Raw genomic sequence first — 17704 nt, 5'->3', positions numbered from 1 at the left:
TTTATGCATTGCATCGCATCTCATTTTGCGGGGCTTAGACCTGTGGTCATCGTCGGAAATTTCTTTGGCAGTTGCGCTGTAGCCGCACTAAGACCTCAAGTGCTGGACTCGATCGGGACACATGGTACTCCGAGTGGAGATGGATTCGCATTTCAGCTTCCTTGTTAGTGGCTTGATCTTCTTTCACCGCTTTTTTTGAGAGGCTATTTGACGTCAACGTTGTTCTTGTTCTGGTTGCTTTGGTCTAGACTTTGTTCAAGTTCTGGATTTTGTTTGCCTGAACTTGAAGTGGCTGAGACTTAATTTTGATCTGCGGGCTTTTGGATATATCCGTAGGCTGCGGAGAACTTCCGAACGACCTCATGAGAAGGTTAGTGCCCAGAATTATGTATTTAGGGCGGAGATTTTGAGCTCATCGCTAAGTATATACAATATTTGAAACAGAAAAAAAGGTATTGGTAAATCCTAATTTGCAGCTATTTGTTTTACTCTCAAGATCTAATTATAGATCCGGGGAATAATTCTCCGAGGGAAACTTTGTAGCTCAAACCAAGGGAAATATGTCAAGAGTATTGGCCCGGAGAAAGAAGGATAGCTATGCTCTCGTAGCCCAGTGGCAAGGCGTCAGACTCCTAATCTGGAAATCCCCGGTTCGATCCCGGGCGGGAGTGCTTAAATTTTTTTTGTTGTTCTTTTTACCCAAAATAATAGAGACGTGCACCAAGTCACAAGGCACCATTGAATGATGATTTGATCTTGGAATTGTCTGCTAACCTGAGCGGCATGCCATGACGTACAAAATATAATTTCGTGCGATGATATGTCAGTTTTCCAACTTCAAGTTGAAGCTCCGACCTTATAGATAGTGATATATTGCTCAGTGACTCCTCCAAGAAGTTAGGTTTCAGGACGCTGTTGAGTATGTACCACTCAAAAGTACGGTAGTAACTACATAAAAAGAAGTTAAAGGTAAAGACAACAAGAAGGCAAAAGAGGCTCGGAGAAAGAAAAAAAGAGAAAGAAAAGAAGTAGAAATGAATATCATTACCAAGTCTGGACCATGACTGGTGGCATAGTAGTAACTCGATCCAAAAACAAATCTGCGAAAAACATCTAAAGAAAAGATTGGAGCTTCATGCGCGTCTTAGAAATCCAACTGCGCATAGAGGCATCCGAGACATTACTGAAGTCACTCCGCTCCGAATCGACCGACCGACGACGCATCGAAGGGCCAAGTATCTGTCAGAACCAAGTATTTGATATGCTCTTGGACTTCATTAAAGATAGTCATATCAAAGATAATAGGAATCTCTCCAGTGTAGTGCGCACCCGAGATCTCCTCTGACGGCAGAGTAAGATCAACGTCATCAAACGGCGAGGTAGAGTTAACAGAGTCCTCTCCAAACAGGACACGTGCAGGACCCTCAAAAACAGCTTAGAGCTGCTTATAGCTCTGAGAAGAGATATTGAGAGGGAAGATCGCATGGTGCGTGCTGACAAAGTCACCATAGATTCGCAGAGCGTGGTTGAAGCACCTGGAATCCCTTCTTCGGCAAGAATAGCAGGCCAGCGAGACTTCCACAATGACAATTCGTTGAGGAAAGCGACATTCTCACCGGAGAGTTCGCATCGAGCAGCGAATTCCTGCAGTGTCTCGGGGTTTTTGTTGAGGACGTGATCGAGGGCATCGGGTGTGTACATGCGGTCAACTTCGACTCTGCTGATAGTTGTAGACAGGTGATACTTCAGAAACTGGATTTCGAGTTCTCATCAGATGAACTGAATACATTAGCGAGAGCAGCTCTTTGTAAAGGCGGGATAGGAATGCCTCGCAGAGATGGATTTTTGGGAAGCAGGATTTCGTGCATTGGGAGAGGAGAGAGCTGGAAAAGTGTCGGAGAAAACTGCATCTGTATGTCGTAAAGCTGCGCTACAGCTACAGATGACAGAGATGAGTCTTCAATGTTACTAGCGACTAATAGATGGAATCATTTGAAAATGGGATCAAATTATCTTCATTTAACGGTCGGCTGTTCTTTATCGCATCTATTATTGACTATCTATTTGGAGAAGCAGCGACTTACCTAAATCCTCAACACCTCTTTCGATGAAATGCCGAACTGAATAAAGTGTGTTCCCAGGATGCTTCCTTTCCATTATAAAAGCAGGAATTTGATGACATGAGCTTTTTCTCACTCTGGAATTTGCAAAATGTCATCACAGCGCACAACTTGTCCGGTCGCAATTGACCGATTCGCGGCAATTCCAGTCAAAATCGACGCAGCGCCATCAATATGACTGGCAGCTCTGCTGTCGTAAATGTTGGTTTTCCCAGCAAACAAATCACTCAACAGGACCTCATCACCACCACCATGTGCACCCACGCCGTCCTGAATCTTGATTTCCTGTGGTTTTTCAAACATCCTCCGAACCGTCACAGTGCGACTTTCCAGACTTCCCTCAGCTGCCTGATCCCCACCAGCGCTCACATAGCTGTTCTCTACCACCTCTGCTTCGAGTCTCCCCTCAGTACCGTTGATGCTCACCCGGAAACCCTCCCAAGGCGCATAGGCCGTCAAGGAGTAAGTCAGTGTCGCACCGCTTCGGTATCGCACCAAGACGCTCAAAGTGTCCTCAATGTTGATACCGTCACCAAATACGCTCTGGTCACGATAGTACCCGTCCTCTTGCTCAGCGTCGAGATACAATGCCTTGAGACCTGGATTGTCGGCCAAGTGCAATGCAAAGGGATCTTTTCTTGCTGCTTCGCTACCGTGTGCCCTCGAGTAAAACTGAGTGACTCCTCTGGCCTCTGCGTTCTCTTTTCCGTAGAAACGGAGATCACCTTGCGCATACACTGTATCTGGCCGACTCTGCAGCCAGAAGTTTACAAGATCAAAATGATGTGTCGACTTATGAACGAGCAGACCACCACTATTTCGCTTGTCCCGATGCCAGCGACGGAAGTAGTCAGCCCCATGCGAAGTATTCAGCATCCACTCGAAATACACACTCGTGGGTGTTCCAATAACTCCGGAACGGAGGAGCTCGTGGATCTTAGTATTGTGCGGCGCATAGCGATAATTAAAAGTCACACGCACGTTACGTCCCGTGCGCTCGACAGCTGAGAATATCTCCTTGCAACGCGGCGCGTCGATGGTCATTGGCTTTTCGCTCACAACATTGCAGCCTAGCTCAAGCGCTCGGACAATGTAGGTGTGATGGGTGCGATCGACGGTTGTGACAATGATCTCGTCTGGCTTTGTTTCTTGAATCATACGGTCAAATTCGGAGGCAAGGTATGTCGGCACAGCTTCTTGGCCTAGGTTTTGGATTCGAGAGTTGGCATAATCGAGACGAGTGCGATTTGTATCGCAGAAGGCGACCAGGTTCGCAGTATCCTTGAACTTTGATACGAGGGCGGAATAGAAAAGGCTTGCTCGATGGCCCGTGCCGATCAGGGCGTAGCGTCTTTGTTTGGTCGCAACTTGGATATTTTCACTCATCTTAGCTGTTGGCACCGTGTTGAATCCTTTGAGTGAACACAATTATCTTTTGCTTGGACTTGTTTGAAGAACGATAAGTTTTTTTTGTATTGACTGATCCTTTGACCCTTTTTAGCCTGAGTAGATTTCGGATAAAGACACACCGAGGAAAAGGCACTTGATTTATCTAGTTAACGCACCCCCACTGATCATCCACTTTTCTTCCTGGCTAATTGTGCTACCCCCACACAATCGGCCATGTTCCTAGACCCCGCATTCGCAGTGGATACTGGGGAATGACTACCGGGTCATTGTCCGGGGTATTGTCCGCGGTGCTGAGCATGCTGATCTTCTTCCCTTTCCCGGCAGAATGGTCTCATGCCAACACTTGGCTCGACATATTCCTCCAATGATAGCAGATACTCCATCTCTTGAGAGATTACTTATTCCTCCAATGGGAGGTTAATAATGAATACCGAGGATATGATTAAGAGACGCTGGATGGCTACCCCAGTGCGAAGATACCTAGCCTATTCCTTCTCCCCAGTTCTGTCAAAAATAAAGCCTACGCAATCATAGCGATGGGCACAAATCCAAATGAAGAGGGTGACGACATTGGGCCTGCTATCGAGCCACACCAAGCAGCCAGCCAAGCGAATACTCCGCCCGGAAAGTGGGCTAAGCTCCTGGTCGGACATGGAAATGGACAGATCCCGTTCACGTACGAGGAAGAGAAAGCTGTCGTCAGGAAGATTGACAGACGTGTACTTCTCATCTTGTTGGGGGCCTATTTCTTCCAGCAACTCGACAAAAGTTGCTTAAGGTATGATCGATCTGACTAAATTAATTTCAAGTTGTACGCTAACAGGCCAGTTATGTTTCTATCTTCGGCATCGAAGAAGACGCACATCTCGTGGGTAAACAATACTCATGGCTCGGCTCGATTCTTTACCTTGCACAACTAGTCATGCAGCCTCTCGCAGCTTTCCTGCTCGTCAAGCTCCCCACTGGCAAGGTGATCTTCGGAGCTGTCTTCCTTTGGGGATCATCTCTGGCCCTTACATCCGCATGTACAGATTTTCCTTCTCTGCTTGGCCTGCGATTCTGTTTGGGCGCCTTTGAAGCCATGATCGCTCCCTCTTGTATTGCCGCTACTCAAATGTGGTGGCGACGTAGTGAACAAACACTGCGTACCAGCTACTGGAATGCCATGAATGGTGTCACTTTTATTGTTGGCAGTCTGATGACCTATGGCCTTGGACATATCCAGACTACTCATCTTTACAAATACCAGGTTATCTTCATGTTTTGTGGATTGCTGACGGTAGCGTTCTCGCTTTTGGTTGGGATCTTTATGCCTGACTCGCCCATGGAAGCTAAGTGTCTTTCTGATCGTGAAAAGTATATCGCTGTCGAGCGACTGAGGGCAAATCAAATGGGATTGGCATCAAGGGAATGGGAGTGGAGCCATGTTTGGGAGACCTTGCTTGATATCAAGACGTGGTGCTGGTTTATTTTAATCATTTCTATCTCGTGAGTGGAATATTCATCTCTGACTTATCCCTTCAATGAGACGTCTAACTTATGGGCCACAGAATCGCTAGCGGTGGTATCTCGTCTTTCGGGAATCTAATTGTCAAGTCATTTGGCTACAACAGCTTTCAGACCATTCTGTTCAACATCCCCTTTGGCGTGATCCAAATCATTGCAATTCTAGGATCAGGCTGGCTTGCGACAAAAACCCAAAGGAAGGGTCTTGTTATTGCAGGTGTTGCAGTTCTCCCATCTATTGGTGCTATTATGATGCTCACTCTGCCCCGCCAAAACAAAGGCACACTCCTATTTGGGTATTATCTCGTAAGTCAAACAACTTTATCACAGCAACCAAAATGTAAAACTAGCATCACAATACATGGTGAACTAACCTAGAATGAAAACTAGGTTTCATGCATGGCTGCCATCACCCCTTTAATATATGCCTGGCAAGCCCAGAACACAGGAGGTGATACCAAGAAGAAATGTACATCAGCCATGGTATTTGTCGGCATGTGCGCGGGCAATGTCATCGGGCCGCTCCTTTACTCCACAGATGATGCACCACTATATCGACCTGGATTGATTGCCAATCTAGTCATGTTTGTGCTTGTGGGGATTCTTTCAGCGTAAGTCACCCTTACTATAGCTATTCTGAGCACTAGCCTAACTGTATTTTTAGATTGGTTCCATTTTATCTCATGTATCTCAACCGACAACATGCTAAGCACCGAGAAGAGCTTGGGAAGTCTGCTGTGGTTGTGGATGAGTCAATGATCTCTACAAAGAATGCGGAGGGTGCTAAGGCTGTTGAGCTAGAGGAGGCACCGGTGGATCAACAGACGTCTGTAGAGAATGATAACGGGCTGCGGGATATAACTGATCTCAAGAATGAGGATTTCATCTATGTATACTGATGCGGGCTTGGGTGGGAAGTGGGTACACAAAGTCTCAAATGAACACAATTGAACTTATACAAGACATTAGTCCATTATTTGAGAGATTGTTCTAAGTTATTGACTATGTACATGTAGATTATGACCAGGAACCGGATTAATCTACTCGTCCAATAAAACCTCCATCACACTCCTCACCGGATTGTCTATTCCGAAAATTCTCTGAATTCGAAATCCAGTTCCTTCCAACAAGGTATGCCATTGCTTTACGCTGCGCTCCTTTCCCGCGCAGAAAAGCATGTTAATATCATACAATACCTTTGTAGTGTCTGGGTTAGAGTCAGACAAGACCAGCTCCACGATGAGTAGCTTCGAGCTGTAGCCTCTCATTGCCGGTGCCAAGTTCCGTAGAATAGTTCGACACTCTGCATCGGGCCAATTGTGAAGTATGGACTTAAGAAGGTATGCGGTAGCACCTGAGTATCATGGTATAAGTTGGTGATATCAAGGTGCATAAGAAGAGGGAGACTAACCTTTGACAGGCTGTACCTGCTTTAAGAAGTTGTATGGCTGTGCTATCACGTCTGGCGGACACACTCTGTCTCCTGCTAAAATAACCTCAGGTAGATCCTGAAGAACGAACTTTCCTTTAAGTTCCGGATAGGTGAACAGTATGCTTTGGATACTTGTCCTTTCCCTCCACCTATATCGACAAGAGCAACATCGCCATCCCTAGCCTGGAGGCTCCCAAAGTCATACATGCTTCCTAAAGGATCCTTGATGCTCGTCATGGCCTCATTAAATACTTTCACAGATTTGGGGTCCTGTGATAATATATTGAAGAAATCGATATCTTCAACACCTTTCGCAAAAGCATAGGGCGAGTTCATCGGATCTGAAGGACTAACGAAGCCTCTTTCTTTAAAGAACTCCATATACTTCGACATGCACATGAAAATATTATCCCACGCGTGCTTGGTGTAGGATTGCATGTTTTTATTCGCCCATTCTCTGGAGACTGGCGTTTGCTTGAAAGTACCTTCGTGCAATTCTTCCAAAATGCCGACGGCTGCAAGGCCACGTATGACTCGACCGGTAAATTCAGAGTCTGTTCCGGTTGACTTGACCAAGCTATCTACCGTGAAAGGACTTGAAGTTGGAAGCTTGTCAAATATACGCATCTCAATGGCTAGCCGCACGCAAAGAACTTGGTGGGGCTGAAAGTGAAATCCCATGAGGTATCTTCTTGGTTCTACTGAGCATTGTGAGAGCTGTTTTGATGCAAGCTCTATGTTTCGAAGCGCTGCCTCTTTCTCATATGGGTCGGTGGTTTGTGAATAGACAGAGACCGCTGCATTTATGCTTGATGCCAAAGCGGAGAGCTGTATTGAGGAAGGTCCTCTTAGCTCCACTTCCACGGTCATTTCTTTGTGTACGTGTTCAATTCAAAGGTTTTATTTCTCCCATTTGAATCAGGTATGGGTGAACAGAAACTTGAATTGGCGGAACAATATCATTACAAAATTCTAGTTAGCAAAGTAGTATATTGTTGGCTTTTATATCAAAGCCGGCCTCACCGTGACTACTACAAATAAATCTATGCCACACACCAAAGTACAGATTCATGACGCCGTGGCTTACGCTAAAGAACTGTGGCTAAAGAACTGTGGAGCTTGTGATCGGCGGAGTTCTTCACTAATCGACATCGTTGCTCCAATCACGGCAATCATCCGGTTATCTCCTGCCAATAGTCAAAAAAAAGCAATCCGCAGTGACACGACACATATTTGCGCCCGATAAAAATCACGATTAAAGATTATGCTATAAGAACAAACACTGCAGAACACTCAAAGAGCCAAGGGAGAAGGGGTTGCTTATAATTGAGACCACGGCAAGCAACTCGAGTTCCTTGACGTTGCTGGGATCGCAACGATCGTCCCCAGTAAGGAGTATCTACTAGACTATTTGCGCCGCGATACTGGGATTTGAAGCGTTCTCGTGGCTGGCTGAACCCCACCAAATCATTATCCACTCATAAATTTTTCACGATGCGGTCAGTAAAGCTTCAGCTGGCAAGTGACGACAATCTTCCAACTTCCAGCTTTTACACTACAAAGATCGACATGGCGTCTCTGTATAACGAGCTGTCCCCGGGGCTCGCCGGCATCTGATTGAATATTCGGCTTTTATTTGCGAATTTCCGGACATTCATCTAAATCACTGTATTTTCTTTTTCAAATACCCTCTCACGGCCCTGCTTTTTGGATCAAGATCACTTCGAACCAAATATTCACCGCCATGTCGCAAGTTGAAGCAATCCAAAAAGATTATTGGTCAACCGAGGTTTGCGTGACATACTCTCTCCGGTTCGATTCCTGTACTGACAAAAGTATCAGACGTATGAGGCTGCAGCGGCTTTTGTTCCCCATTTCGCAGACACACTCGTGGACACAATATCTTTTCAACCGACCGACCGAGTATTAGACATTGGATGCGGCGATGGAAAATTCACAACTCGCTTCTCAGGCGCGGTGGACTTTGTGCTCGGTGTCGACTCATCGCCGGCAATGATTGATACTGCAAAGACGCTGGATTACGGGGATGCAAGGACAGACTTCCGCGTTGTAGACTGCAGGAAACTGGATGAGGAGAGCGACCTACTGAACGGCAACTGGGATAAAGTGTGAGTGTTTCAAATCTGTCATTCGCTGGTCCTTCTCGGAGATGCGCCCATATTACTAACCAAATGTTCACTACATAGTGTTTCAAACGCTGCCTTCCACTGGATCCTGAAAGATCCTACCACACGCACATGTACACTCCAAGCTATTTTCCAGTCCCTGAAGCCAGGTGGTACATTCTTCTTCGAAATGTGTGGATTCGGAAATGCTCCTGAAATGGTGACATCCTTTATGTTTTCACTAGTGAACCATGGAATTCCAATTGAGACGTTGGAGGAGAAGTGTCCCTGGTTCCTGCCGTCAGAGATATACATGAAAGGACTTCTTGAGAAGGTTGGATTCAAAGTACAAAGAATTGAACTCAAACCAAAGCATTTGCAAATGACTGACGGGCCCGGTGGCGGACTAGAGGGATTTTTCAGACTGATCGGTGCACAGATGCTAGATCTTCTGGATAGTGAGGAGAAGAAGAATAGTGCCATTGAGCAGATGTGCCGGATGTTGCGGTATGGTACCACGAGGGAGGATGGGACTCAGTGGATCACATACTCTAGTTTGAGATGCATTGCTTTCAAAGCCTGAGTTTCGACTATTAGGATGACTTGACTATCCTTGCCATATTATATTCAGATTAAACTTGATGTAACATGTAGACTTTCAAGTAGGATTCAGATGGAAGGACACATGTCGTTAGTACTAGGAGGATGATTGTACCTTCACTACATAGGGCAATTAAAATGGTCATGAGTGACTTCTTTCGTCTTAAATCTCAAATATTTCAATAGAATACACTGGATCAAAAAGCTAAGCCATGAAATGAGATAAAAGGCAAATCCCTTCCAAGGGACCCTTGGCTTATGTGCTTTTGTGCAATGTGAAACTAAGCCCCCCTAAATCTATAGAATTTAACATCAAGTTGAACACCCGATGGAAGATTCTGCTCGAGATTGATGATTTCGTCGGTCATACAGCCATACTCTTGCAACTGCACCGGGCTTTTTAACTTAGGACGTCCCGCATGCAGGACATTTTCATCAACCCAAATATGCCCATTCCCCCATAGCTTCCCATTCAACTTCACTTCGAATCCGATATGTGGTTTTTGTGTTGAATTAGGCGGCGGAATGTCAACATCAAGCTTAACCTCAACTTCGTTTCGTGTGGGTCGAGCGTCAAACGAGACGGTGGTTACCACCTGGACAACAGGGCCCCATCTCTGATTTTGAAGGTCGTAAAGGTTTTTGTTGTTGGGTATTTTTCCAATTAGATCCTTGAGGAGATTTCTTTGCCATGCTGGAAGATGCAGCTTGTCGAGTTCAACTTTGATCGCTTCGAGTGCTTTTTCATTCGCCCTCCTAGGGTCGCTCATCTTCGATGACAAGGATTTGGAGGATATGTGATGACTTTTGGCTTTGGCTAAGCGCAAAGAAAATGTTGGTCTGGAGAGCTATACGAGTAATTCGAATATTGAAGTACAAAATGGTTACTGTTCACTCCGCCAACAAAATGGAGATTTGGAGCGGGGTGCTTTGCCAAGCAGCCCCCATATCAGGCAGCCCCAAATCGATGCATGAAGACCGAAATGGTAATCCACTCCACGCCCGAAGTCGTATTGACAAGCAGGTCGCTCACGCGCATGCTGTGAGAAATAGTATCAGAAGATGTTTCCGTACATTGACACGTTTCAAATTGCAAATCGTCCAATATTGTAAGTCTGACGACGGAGTAAGCCGGAAATTCTGCATATCCCTTATGGCTAATTATAGACTCGAAGTGATGTTGCCAAGTTTGAAAACACGAAAGGAGAGAAATAGAAAATGAATAAAGAGACAGACTTATTCGGCAGGCCCTGAGAAAGATTTCAGAAAGGTTGAAAGTTCCTTCACGGACAGCAGCCCGGTTTGAGCAAAGGTAGTCTCTTTGGTGTCAAGACATTCAATTTTCCTAGTAGCTTTCAGCCACTACTGCCCACCTAAAGAGATTTGCGCTTTGGAGATTTTATTCGTAAGAGTTGTGATAAGCCGCCGAATGGTTACTTCTTCAAGTTCACAAAAAACGCCAAACCTTAGATTTATTGTAGTAAATCTCGAAATAACTAAATCTCCAGGTAGTCAGCGTGTATCAAGCTTTGTTTAACTTTCGTTAGAAATGTGTAACATCTTCACTTTGTCCAAGAATGGTATGAAAGAATCTCAAACTCCTTGACTCAAGAATCACTGAACTAGTCCATGAGGCCTTCTACGTCATGCCCGCCTAACATTTCTTTATGATAGCGAGTTTTGGTTCGAGGATAAAGAAAACCTCTTTGTATACATCGAGTCTCTCCGCTGCAAAAGCGCTTTTGTTGAAAAAAATCCCTGACTAAATACTTGCACCAATTGTCGTCAAACAAAGAGCTAATATACGATACAATGTTTGAGCTAAGAGTATCGATGAAAGAGATACTCGCAGCGTACGAAGGTAGAATATTATTTAAGAGAGCTACTTGCGCCTCCCTAGAACGATTTCCATTTCTCTACGCTTCTTGCTCTATCTGAAATCGCATTACTACTAAACTCTTACCATGCCTGGCTTCGACGACTTCGGTCAGGGCGTGGCTCTGTCCGGTATTTTGGCTCTTGTGCAGCTTCTAGTATTCATAGTGGCTCTCTTCATTAGGATTGTGTTTTCTATTTGGGGTGCTCTGTTCCTGATTGTTATGATTCCTTCCAGTTCCTTGGTTCGGCCCTGCTTCTTATTAATCTCTGTAGATTGGGAAAACATCTTGACGTCTTACTCTTGGCTTTCAGTTCCGGTTGTGTTTGTCATAACCGCTGGTTATTTCGTTTCAGTTCTTTATCAACGGGGACTTGAGGCTCTCAAGCATAGCGACAGTCATCCGGGCACTGGTGGTTCTGTGAATACTTCTGAGGTTGTTCGTCCTCTCGTGCGCACATTTGATCTGCAGCAACCGCTTTACGAGACGGTGTCCGACGATGGGAGCGACGACTCAGTCGTTACAGTAGTCCCAGCCCCAGAAACTTACTCGCAAGCAGTTACTCGAGACCCACCCCAGACCGTCGTTCGACTTATAGCTCAAGGTAGACGCATGGTCACCCTTTTAGAGGGACGAACAGAGGGTAGCTCACTAACATGGAAAGAACTCCAGTCGTTCGCTACATTTATATCCGATCCTGACACCCATACTAATACTGTAGCACTAGGTTACTTGAATATAATCTTCCCGGGGGGGGGGGGGGGGGGGGGCTAAAGAACTTGTCAATGAGAGAATGGAATCTTGAATTCGGTGCTCGCGGTCACATTGATGTCCGTACAGCACCAGGAATTAGAGTAATCGACGATCTTTTCCGAGCCCAAGGTTCTAAACAGCCCCATGTTAGCTCTTCGCTCGCTGTGCTTTATGAACGAGACCAGACCAGTACCAATACCCTACGTTACATTTGCGTTAGCGATATCGACAATCGGAACACATGTGGGTTTTTGGAGACGCTTGGTCGTGGTCCACGTATTATACGCGATCGAAGGTCGCATGAGTTTTTGGCGGTTATGGGTACCCGGATCGGTCGTCTCGTCGGCTATACTGTCATTGATGCTTTCCCGGTTCGGAAGCGTTTTATCGCTGCCATTCACGTCCTCTATATCAACGACGACGATACCTGGCACCTCCGGTTCGACATTGGCCATGCCTAATTTGACAAGTAGCGATTTTACTCTTTTCTAACTTACTACTAGGTACGCCATTGCGGCTGCTAGAGATGTCAGTATTGGCGCCCCTGGTGCTGCGATGGGCAGAGAATCTCTGAGCGTGTTTTTGAAATTTTCCCCTCAGAACCATTTGGGACAGAATTGTGGTTCTCTGGTACCTACTTTCGTGTCTCTTTTTCTTTACTTTACTTATTTTCTTTGCCTTTTGCTTAGACTTTTTTTTCTCTTTTTTTCTCAGACCTTTTCTTTGCTCTAGCTAAGTTATTCTTACTTTAAATTGAGAGAACACTTTTCTATCTTGGACTCCGAATTATTTGTAAAAGGTTCAATTTTTAGTATTGATAGTATCAAGAGTTGGACAGAAAGCCACTGGAACGCATCATGATCAATATACAAAACGGCTCGATCTTCTTATATCGAGAATCCATGGATATGTGAAGAGGTAGTAATTCAATAAATTTTAGAAAAATGCAAGAGCATGCGGCAGCGTGTCTGGGGCTGTTAGCGTCCACGAATAAAACTTGATCGACTCACTCTCCTGCCCTTTCAATAACAAAGCAGACAAAATCCCTTTGAGATAAATATTCATTCTATGCACCAATGAAGTGCAATCGTACAGTTATAACCTAATCTCAAATATGTTCTCACTTTTATCTCGTAAGAATCTCAAAGAAATGTGACAACGTAGGAGACACTTGATGATAGTATCTAGGAGCATATTTTGATTAAATCCAGTAACGATCCAAAGTTACTAAGTAGTTAGGCGTTAGTGGAATGGGATTATCCAACAGCATATTCAATTTACGTCCAGCGGCAATCCAGCGTAAGTTTCTTGCAGGAAGTATGTATTGCAAAGTACACTGCATTCAGTCTCTTCGTTCGTAGCTGCGGTTCTTCTTGTTATGGTTATATGCTCTCGTCTGCGCAAGCCCTACAGCTATCGGCCTCGCGTGCTCGAAGTAAGCAGATAGATTTCCCATATCAGCTTTGTTTCAAGTATAGTATCGTATTGAAACTAATTCTCTCGTGCTGGAATTTCACTAATTCGCTTGTAATACGCGCATTAATAAGACAACCTCATAACCTCACGACGTCAATCCTACGTGTCTCAATACATTGGCAGCGATATAAATTTGAATATCACCCTAACCACCCTTTAACCTTCCCTTGGTTGATTAAGTTGTGTGATACCCTGGTCACCGGCAATGGGAATCGGACCTAACATGATCGTTCCATGATAAGTTCGGTGGAATTGGTCAAAGAGTGAACCAGCGTCCTCCATAGGCCTGAAATGAGAAGTATTAATGTATTGACGTATCTCATTGGGGATTTCTTTATTTCAGTCGAAGTCTTAACGTCATATCGGTTGAGTGGCGGCTAATGTCTCCAGCATAAATTGGGCTACACGTAATATCGCCCGTTCTTCATTTCCTTGAATCTATCAAAGGCCTAACTTTTGCTAAAGCTTCCTAAGTACCAATATGAGCCACCTTGGACTAGATTCGAAAGAAGCAAGTTGTTCAGACGAAAGGTAAGGATTTCAGACTCCGTGCAAAATATCTCGTGCTGACCAATAGCATATAGCTTTCAAAAAAGACACAGCCTCCTATGTCGGTGGCAGCAGCAACTAGAATTTTTCTTATTTCACGTTTTTCGCTCTGTAGCTCCAGCCTTGGCAGACAAATGTCACTGGTCCTGTCCCGAGGCAGCCGAACTGAGTCGGCTTTCGGAAAAGGTCACCGAATACTTTTGTTTCCACCATAAGGAGTACTTCCAATCTCGCGGCATATCAGAATATGAACGTGAAGCCTTTTGCTCCGATTTGCATAAAGTTCGTCAAATCCGGCACTTCGCTGTGCATCGAGTTCCAGTCAACGCGGCTACTATCGCTCAATATGCGAAGAGTGCGCAACATGTATTAGAGATGCTTAAACGCCTCGGTGGAAAAGAGTTTCAAGAGTCTTTTGGTGAATTAGTATGCTTGATTGTCCTCTCACCTTGCATTTATAGTTCTGTTGATTTTCATTCCCTTGGAAGGTGAACCAATCTCTCGAGACATTCTGGGATGTTCGAACCCCTGGTGTACCACAAACAACGCTTTATCGACCAAGTCTCCAGCAACAGACCGATCACGGTATACGAAGTAATGCAAATTTGGAAGTAAAAGCAGCAAATATTCAACATATGCGCAAGCTTCAGAATTCCGCAATGGAAAGGAAATTAGCGAACATTGCAAGAATGGCCGAGGAGATGGAGATTTCGTATACACAGAAAGTAGCTCGCCGCAAAGAGCTATGTGAACAAAACGAGGGGTCTCAACAGAGGAAAGCCGAGCGAGCAGAGCGCAGCCAGCGAGAACGAGACGAGGCCGACCGAAAGAAAGCTGAGCGAGCACAGCGCAGCCAGCGAGAACGAGATGAGGCCGACCGGAAGAAAGCTGAGCGAGCACAGCGCAGCCAGCAGGAACGAGATGAGGCCGACCGGAAGAAAGCTGAGCGAGCACAGCGCAGCCAGCAGGAACGAGATGAGGCCGACCGGAAGAAAGCTGAGCGAGCACAGCGCAGCCAGCAGGAACGAGATGAGGCCGACCGGAAGAAAGCTGAACGAGCACAGCGCAACCAGCAGGAAAGAAATCCGAAGACGCAGGCAAAAACATGATTACAGCGCATATAGCTTCATGAAAATCGCCTTTTGAACTGCTTGCATTAACGAAGTGCCTACACAGTCTTTTTCATGTGAGTTAGCGGACAACAATTATCCTCAATCTTTCTGCCGACAATGACAGAGTAGGTCCTTGCTCTTGTTTATCAATCGAAATTTTAATTACTTGTCAGCATAGCTGCCATGTCCAGTATGCGGAATTTCCCGTAGAAGGTATCCTCGATATCTTGTTGCTATCCTCGTATTCGGCAGCATACGAGCCCCATACAGAAGCTCTGTATTTTGAAAATGTAATGAATACTGCCAAGAAATGTGATCAGGCATAGAGTAACTATATTAGGAATAGTGCGTTTCGAAAAAGGGTTCAAGAAAGAACCTCCGTGTGCAAGTTGTGAAACTGATTTCGATCCCCCTTTTATACCCCAGCTACTCACGAGCCCGATGTTCTCTTCTTTGAATTCAATTGTATAGTGCGTATAGCCAAATACCCAAAGGTTTACTACTCCTTCGCTTTTTTCAAGCTAGGATCTGTTCCAAAAGAATGCCCTTGGCATTCTTAGCAGACTAGGGGCTGGTAGTAATTGAAGGGGAGGCGTCGTGTAATGAGTCGGGACTACAATCGAGCGTGAATTCGCTTTTTCGAGGGTCCTCTGATTCTCGTCGTTGGTCGTCTTTATTTGATGCCATAACTCGCTTGAGTCCAATCTATTATCTGCGTTATACTGATCCTTTCCTAATCCTCGATCCTTTGGAATACTGAATTTGAAACACGGGTCATTTTACTTCAGAAAATATACCGTACCATAATGCATATAAGCCAAGAATAGCGACGTTAGTATCCGGAAGACCAAAAGGTCTCTAATAAAGCAGGACTAGTCGCCCGCTCAGGTGTGACTCTTGCCAGTGGGCAATATTTGTATATCACTTATGGCAGCTCGGATATTGTGCTTTGTTCCACTATGTTTTCGTCCTTCTCATCAAGCTTTGTATGGTCGACGGGCTGGTCCACGGGAAACTCCACCCTGGCAGTATCTGGGGTAAGCTCCGTAGGTTCAAAGTCACCATGCAACTCTGTAGCTCTCCCACGACCGTCCATTTCTTGGGCATGCTCTGTAGGTTTTATATCACCATGCAACTCTGTCAATCCCCCAGAGCCGTCCATTTCTCGGGCATGTTCTTGAAAGAGTTCGCTCACAACTCCATTTCTACCCCGAGCGGTATCAAGGCCTTGTGCATCTGCAGCGCCTTTCCGCTTGCGACGAAGTTGCCAATATGCCAGTGCTATAATGAAGGATATCCCCACTACTGCGCCGATGACTGCACCTGCAATCCAGGCTTTGAAGGAGGAAGAAGAGGATGAGGATGAGGAGGCTGAGCCATCTGTGGCAGTCGCAGTAGTTGTTTTCGGTGCGGATGTTGTTGTCGCAGTGCTGGCGGGTGATGCATCCGAGGTGGTAGTAGCCGCATGGGCAATATTTTCTAGTCCTGCGGTGACGTCGATAGTAGCAAATGTGAAGCCCGCGTACCAGTACGCTCCGCTAGACGAGGTGCTAGTGGATAAAGCGCCAGTGGTAACTAAAGAGTTGTAGCTTCTGGTGCAATGCAGTGATGACGAGCTACTGTGGAAAGTGCACAGTTCAGAGCCATAAATGAGAAAAAGCGTCTTGCCATAGTAGCTGGTAATATCCGAGGTCACGTCTCGCGTAGATCCACCGAATTCTACAGTGAGTGGCAAGGCCCAGCCCTGGGAACTGCATTCCGATGTATAATTTGACTTGCAGTTCACATATGCGATTGTTTCTGAAGAATTGGCCGTCACAATGCTTGCGCCAAGCATATGTTGAGACGGATTATTATAAACGAAGGTCAATGCCGTCGTGCTCGTGGTGCTCTGCGAATCAGCCACAGCCGTGACTACCATCGTGGCAGCGGCCACTCCCGTCGCGAGGCGCACGAGATACATGGGGAGGGTGAAGCAGAAGAGAAAATGGAGATTTCCCCCCGTGATCGGTGGAGCTCACGATAAATTAGCAGGGGTGTGAGGCCCCAATGTAGCACTTATTCAAATGGGCTAAATTTTGTTGTGTTCCCACTTATTTTCCAGTTTGGCAGGCTTCATCTTGGTCTGAAACAGTAGTTGCTTGGCTAGATGGGGAATAGCGTGGCCCCCTTTATGCATGCCAAGCAGGGGCAGTCCTCGGCAGTCTTTTCCCCCGCCACAGCAATCAACGCTTTGTCATACGTGCCTTTTCAAGTTCACAGTATCACACTTGCGGAGAAGACCCTCTACAGAAAACAAAAAGGAAAAGCAAAAAAAAATTCAAAAAACATACAACAGTCATGTCTAAGGTTGTGATCACCTAGCGCCCACGACTCGGGCGTGCGCGGCTTGCCGCTATGTATGCCCTGGGAGCCTACTCAGTCTGCATGTTTCGTCGCGCGATCTTTAGAACGGGGGAATCAATGATGAGCCATCCAAGTTTCTCTATAAATTTTTGCAGGAGGGTCTCGGGTGGTCCGGAAGTAATAAATTATCGACTGATCTAGTCCAAGTAATCGGGAATCCGCTGACATTGCCACCCGAAATCACTTCCAAGGTTCCAGCATTCCATAGCCACTCGGACTTGAGCTGCGCCTATTATTTTACTTAATTCCGAGATCTAATAACATTGACTACATCAATGAAAGCTTCAAATGTCCTTCTGGCTGTAATAAACCACAGTCGCCCCTCAATTCATTTTGT

The 17704-nt window shown here is 45.7% G+C and overlaps 10 protein-coding genes across 10 annotated transcripts; 5 read left to right on the top strand and 5 right to left on the bottom strand.

Moving 5' to 3' along the window:
* Nucleotides 1-1189: 1189 nt before the first annotated feature.
* N7478_011144 (uncharacterized protein) lies at nucleotides 1190-1701 on the bottom strand (the record flags this gene model as incomplete). The annotated part of the gene is made up of 2 exons (XM_056927358.1): nucleotides 1190-1423; nucleotides 1507-1701. The coding sequence occupies 2 exons, from the start codon at nucleotides 1699-1701 to the stop codon at nucleotides 1190-1192; spliced, it is 429 nt and encodes a 142-aa protein (XP_056774406.1).
* Nucleotides 1702-2192: 491 nt separating this feature from the next.
* Nucleotides 2193-3506, bottom strand: N7478_011143 (Gfo/Idh/MocA family protein; the record flags this gene model as incomplete). Its single annotated transcript, XM_056927357.1, has 1 exon — nucleotides 2193-3506. One exon carries the CDS (start codon nucleotides 3504-3506, stop codon nucleotides 2193-2195), a length of 1314 nt encoding a protein of 437 aa, XP_056774405.1.
* Nucleotides 3507-4066: 560 nt separating this feature from the next.
* Nucleotides 4067-5935, top strand: N7478_011142 (uncharacterized protein; the record flags this gene model as incomplete). The annotated part of the gene is made up of 5 exons (XM_056927356.1): nucleotides 4067-4308; nucleotides 4359-5018; nucleotides 5081-5342; nucleotides 5427-5647; nucleotides 5701-5935. The coding sequence occupies 5 exons, from the start codon at nucleotides 4067-4069 to the stop codon at nucleotides 5933-5935; spliced, it is 1620 nt and encodes a 539-aa protein (XP_056774404.1).
* A 141-nt stretch (nucleotides 5936-6076) lies between these two features.
* N7478_011141 (uncharacterized protein) lies at nucleotides 6077-7338 on the bottom strand (the record flags this gene model as incomplete). The annotated part of the gene is made up of 2 exons (XM_056927355.1): nucleotides 6077-6390; nucleotides 6558-7338. The coding sequence occupies 2 exons, from the start codon at nucleotides 7336-7338 to the stop codon at nucleotides 6077-6079; spliced, it is 1095 nt and encodes a 364-aa protein (XP_056774403.1).
* An 874-nt stretch (nucleotides 7339-8212) lies between these two features.
* On the top strand, nucleotides 8213-9177 carry N7478_011140 (class I SAM-dependent methyltransferase; the record flags this gene model as incomplete). Its single annotated transcript, XM_056927354.1, has 3 exons — nucleotides 8213-8257; nucleotides 8311-8597; nucleotides 8676-9177. 3 exons carry the CDS (start codon nucleotides 8213-8215, stop codon nucleotides 9175-9177), a joined length of 834 nt encoding a protein of 277 aa, XP_056774402.1.
* Nucleotides 9178-9475: 298 nt separating this feature from the next.
* On the bottom strand, nucleotides 9476-9964 carry N7478_011139 (uncharacterized protein; the record flags this gene model as incomplete). Its single annotated transcript, XM_056927353.1, has 1 exon — nucleotides 9476-9964. One exon carries the CDS (start codon nucleotides 9962-9964, stop codon nucleotides 9476-9478), a length of 489 nt encoding a protein of 162 aa, XP_056774401.1.
* Nucleotides 9965-10074: 110 nt separating this feature from the next.
* Nucleotides 10075-10409, top strand: N7478_011138 (uncharacterized protein; the record flags this gene model as incomplete). The annotated part of the gene is made up of 2 exons (XM_056927352.1): nucleotides 10075-10236; nucleotides 10362-10409. 2 exons carry the CDS (start codon nucleotides 10075-10077, stop codon nucleotides 10407-10409), a joined length of 210 nt encoding a protein of 69 aa, XP_056774400.1.
* A 749-nt stretch (nucleotides 10410-11158) lies between these two features.
* Nucleotides 11159-12285, top strand: N7478_011137 (uncharacterized protein; the record flags this gene model as incomplete). Its single annotated transcript, XM_056927351.1, has 3 exons — nucleotides 11159-11201; nucleotides 11385-11745; nucleotides 11799-12285. 3 exons carry the CDS (start codon nucleotides 11159-11161, stop codon nucleotides 12283-12285), a joined length of 891 nt encoding a protein of 296 aa, XP_056774399.1.
* Nucleotides 12286-13781: 1496 nt separating this feature from the next.
* N7478_011136 (uncharacterized protein) lies at nucleotides 13782-14958 on the top strand (the record flags this gene model as incomplete). Its single annotated transcript, XM_056927350.1, has 3 exons — nucleotides 13782-13831; nucleotides 13903-14275; nucleotides 14338-14958. The coding sequence occupies 3 exons, from the start codon at nucleotides 13782-13784 to the stop codon at nucleotides 14956-14958; spliced, it is 1044 nt and encodes a 347-aa protein (XP_056774398.1).
* A 928-nt stretch (nucleotides 14959-15886) lies between these two features.
* Nucleotides 15887-16924, bottom strand: N7478_011135 (uncharacterized protein; the record flags this gene model as incomplete). Its single annotated transcript, XM_056927349.1, has 1 exon — nucleotides 15887-16924. The coding sequence occupies one exon, from the start codon at nucleotides 16922-16924 to the stop codon at nucleotides 15887-15889; it is 1038 nt and encodes a 345-aa protein (XP_056774397.1).
* Nucleotides 16925-17704: the final 780 nt, after the last annotated feature.

This window comes from Penicillium angulare, assembly GCF_028827245.1.
Source record: "Penicillium angulare strain IBT 27051 chromosome Unknown utg000008l_segment0_segment0, whole genome shotgun sequence".
Taxonomy (NCBI): domain Eukaryota; kingdom Fungi; phylum Ascomycota; class Eurotiomycetes; order Eurotiales; family Aspergillaceae; genus Penicillium; species Penicillium angulare.
This window is presented reverse-complemented; position numbering and strand designations above follow the sequence as displayed.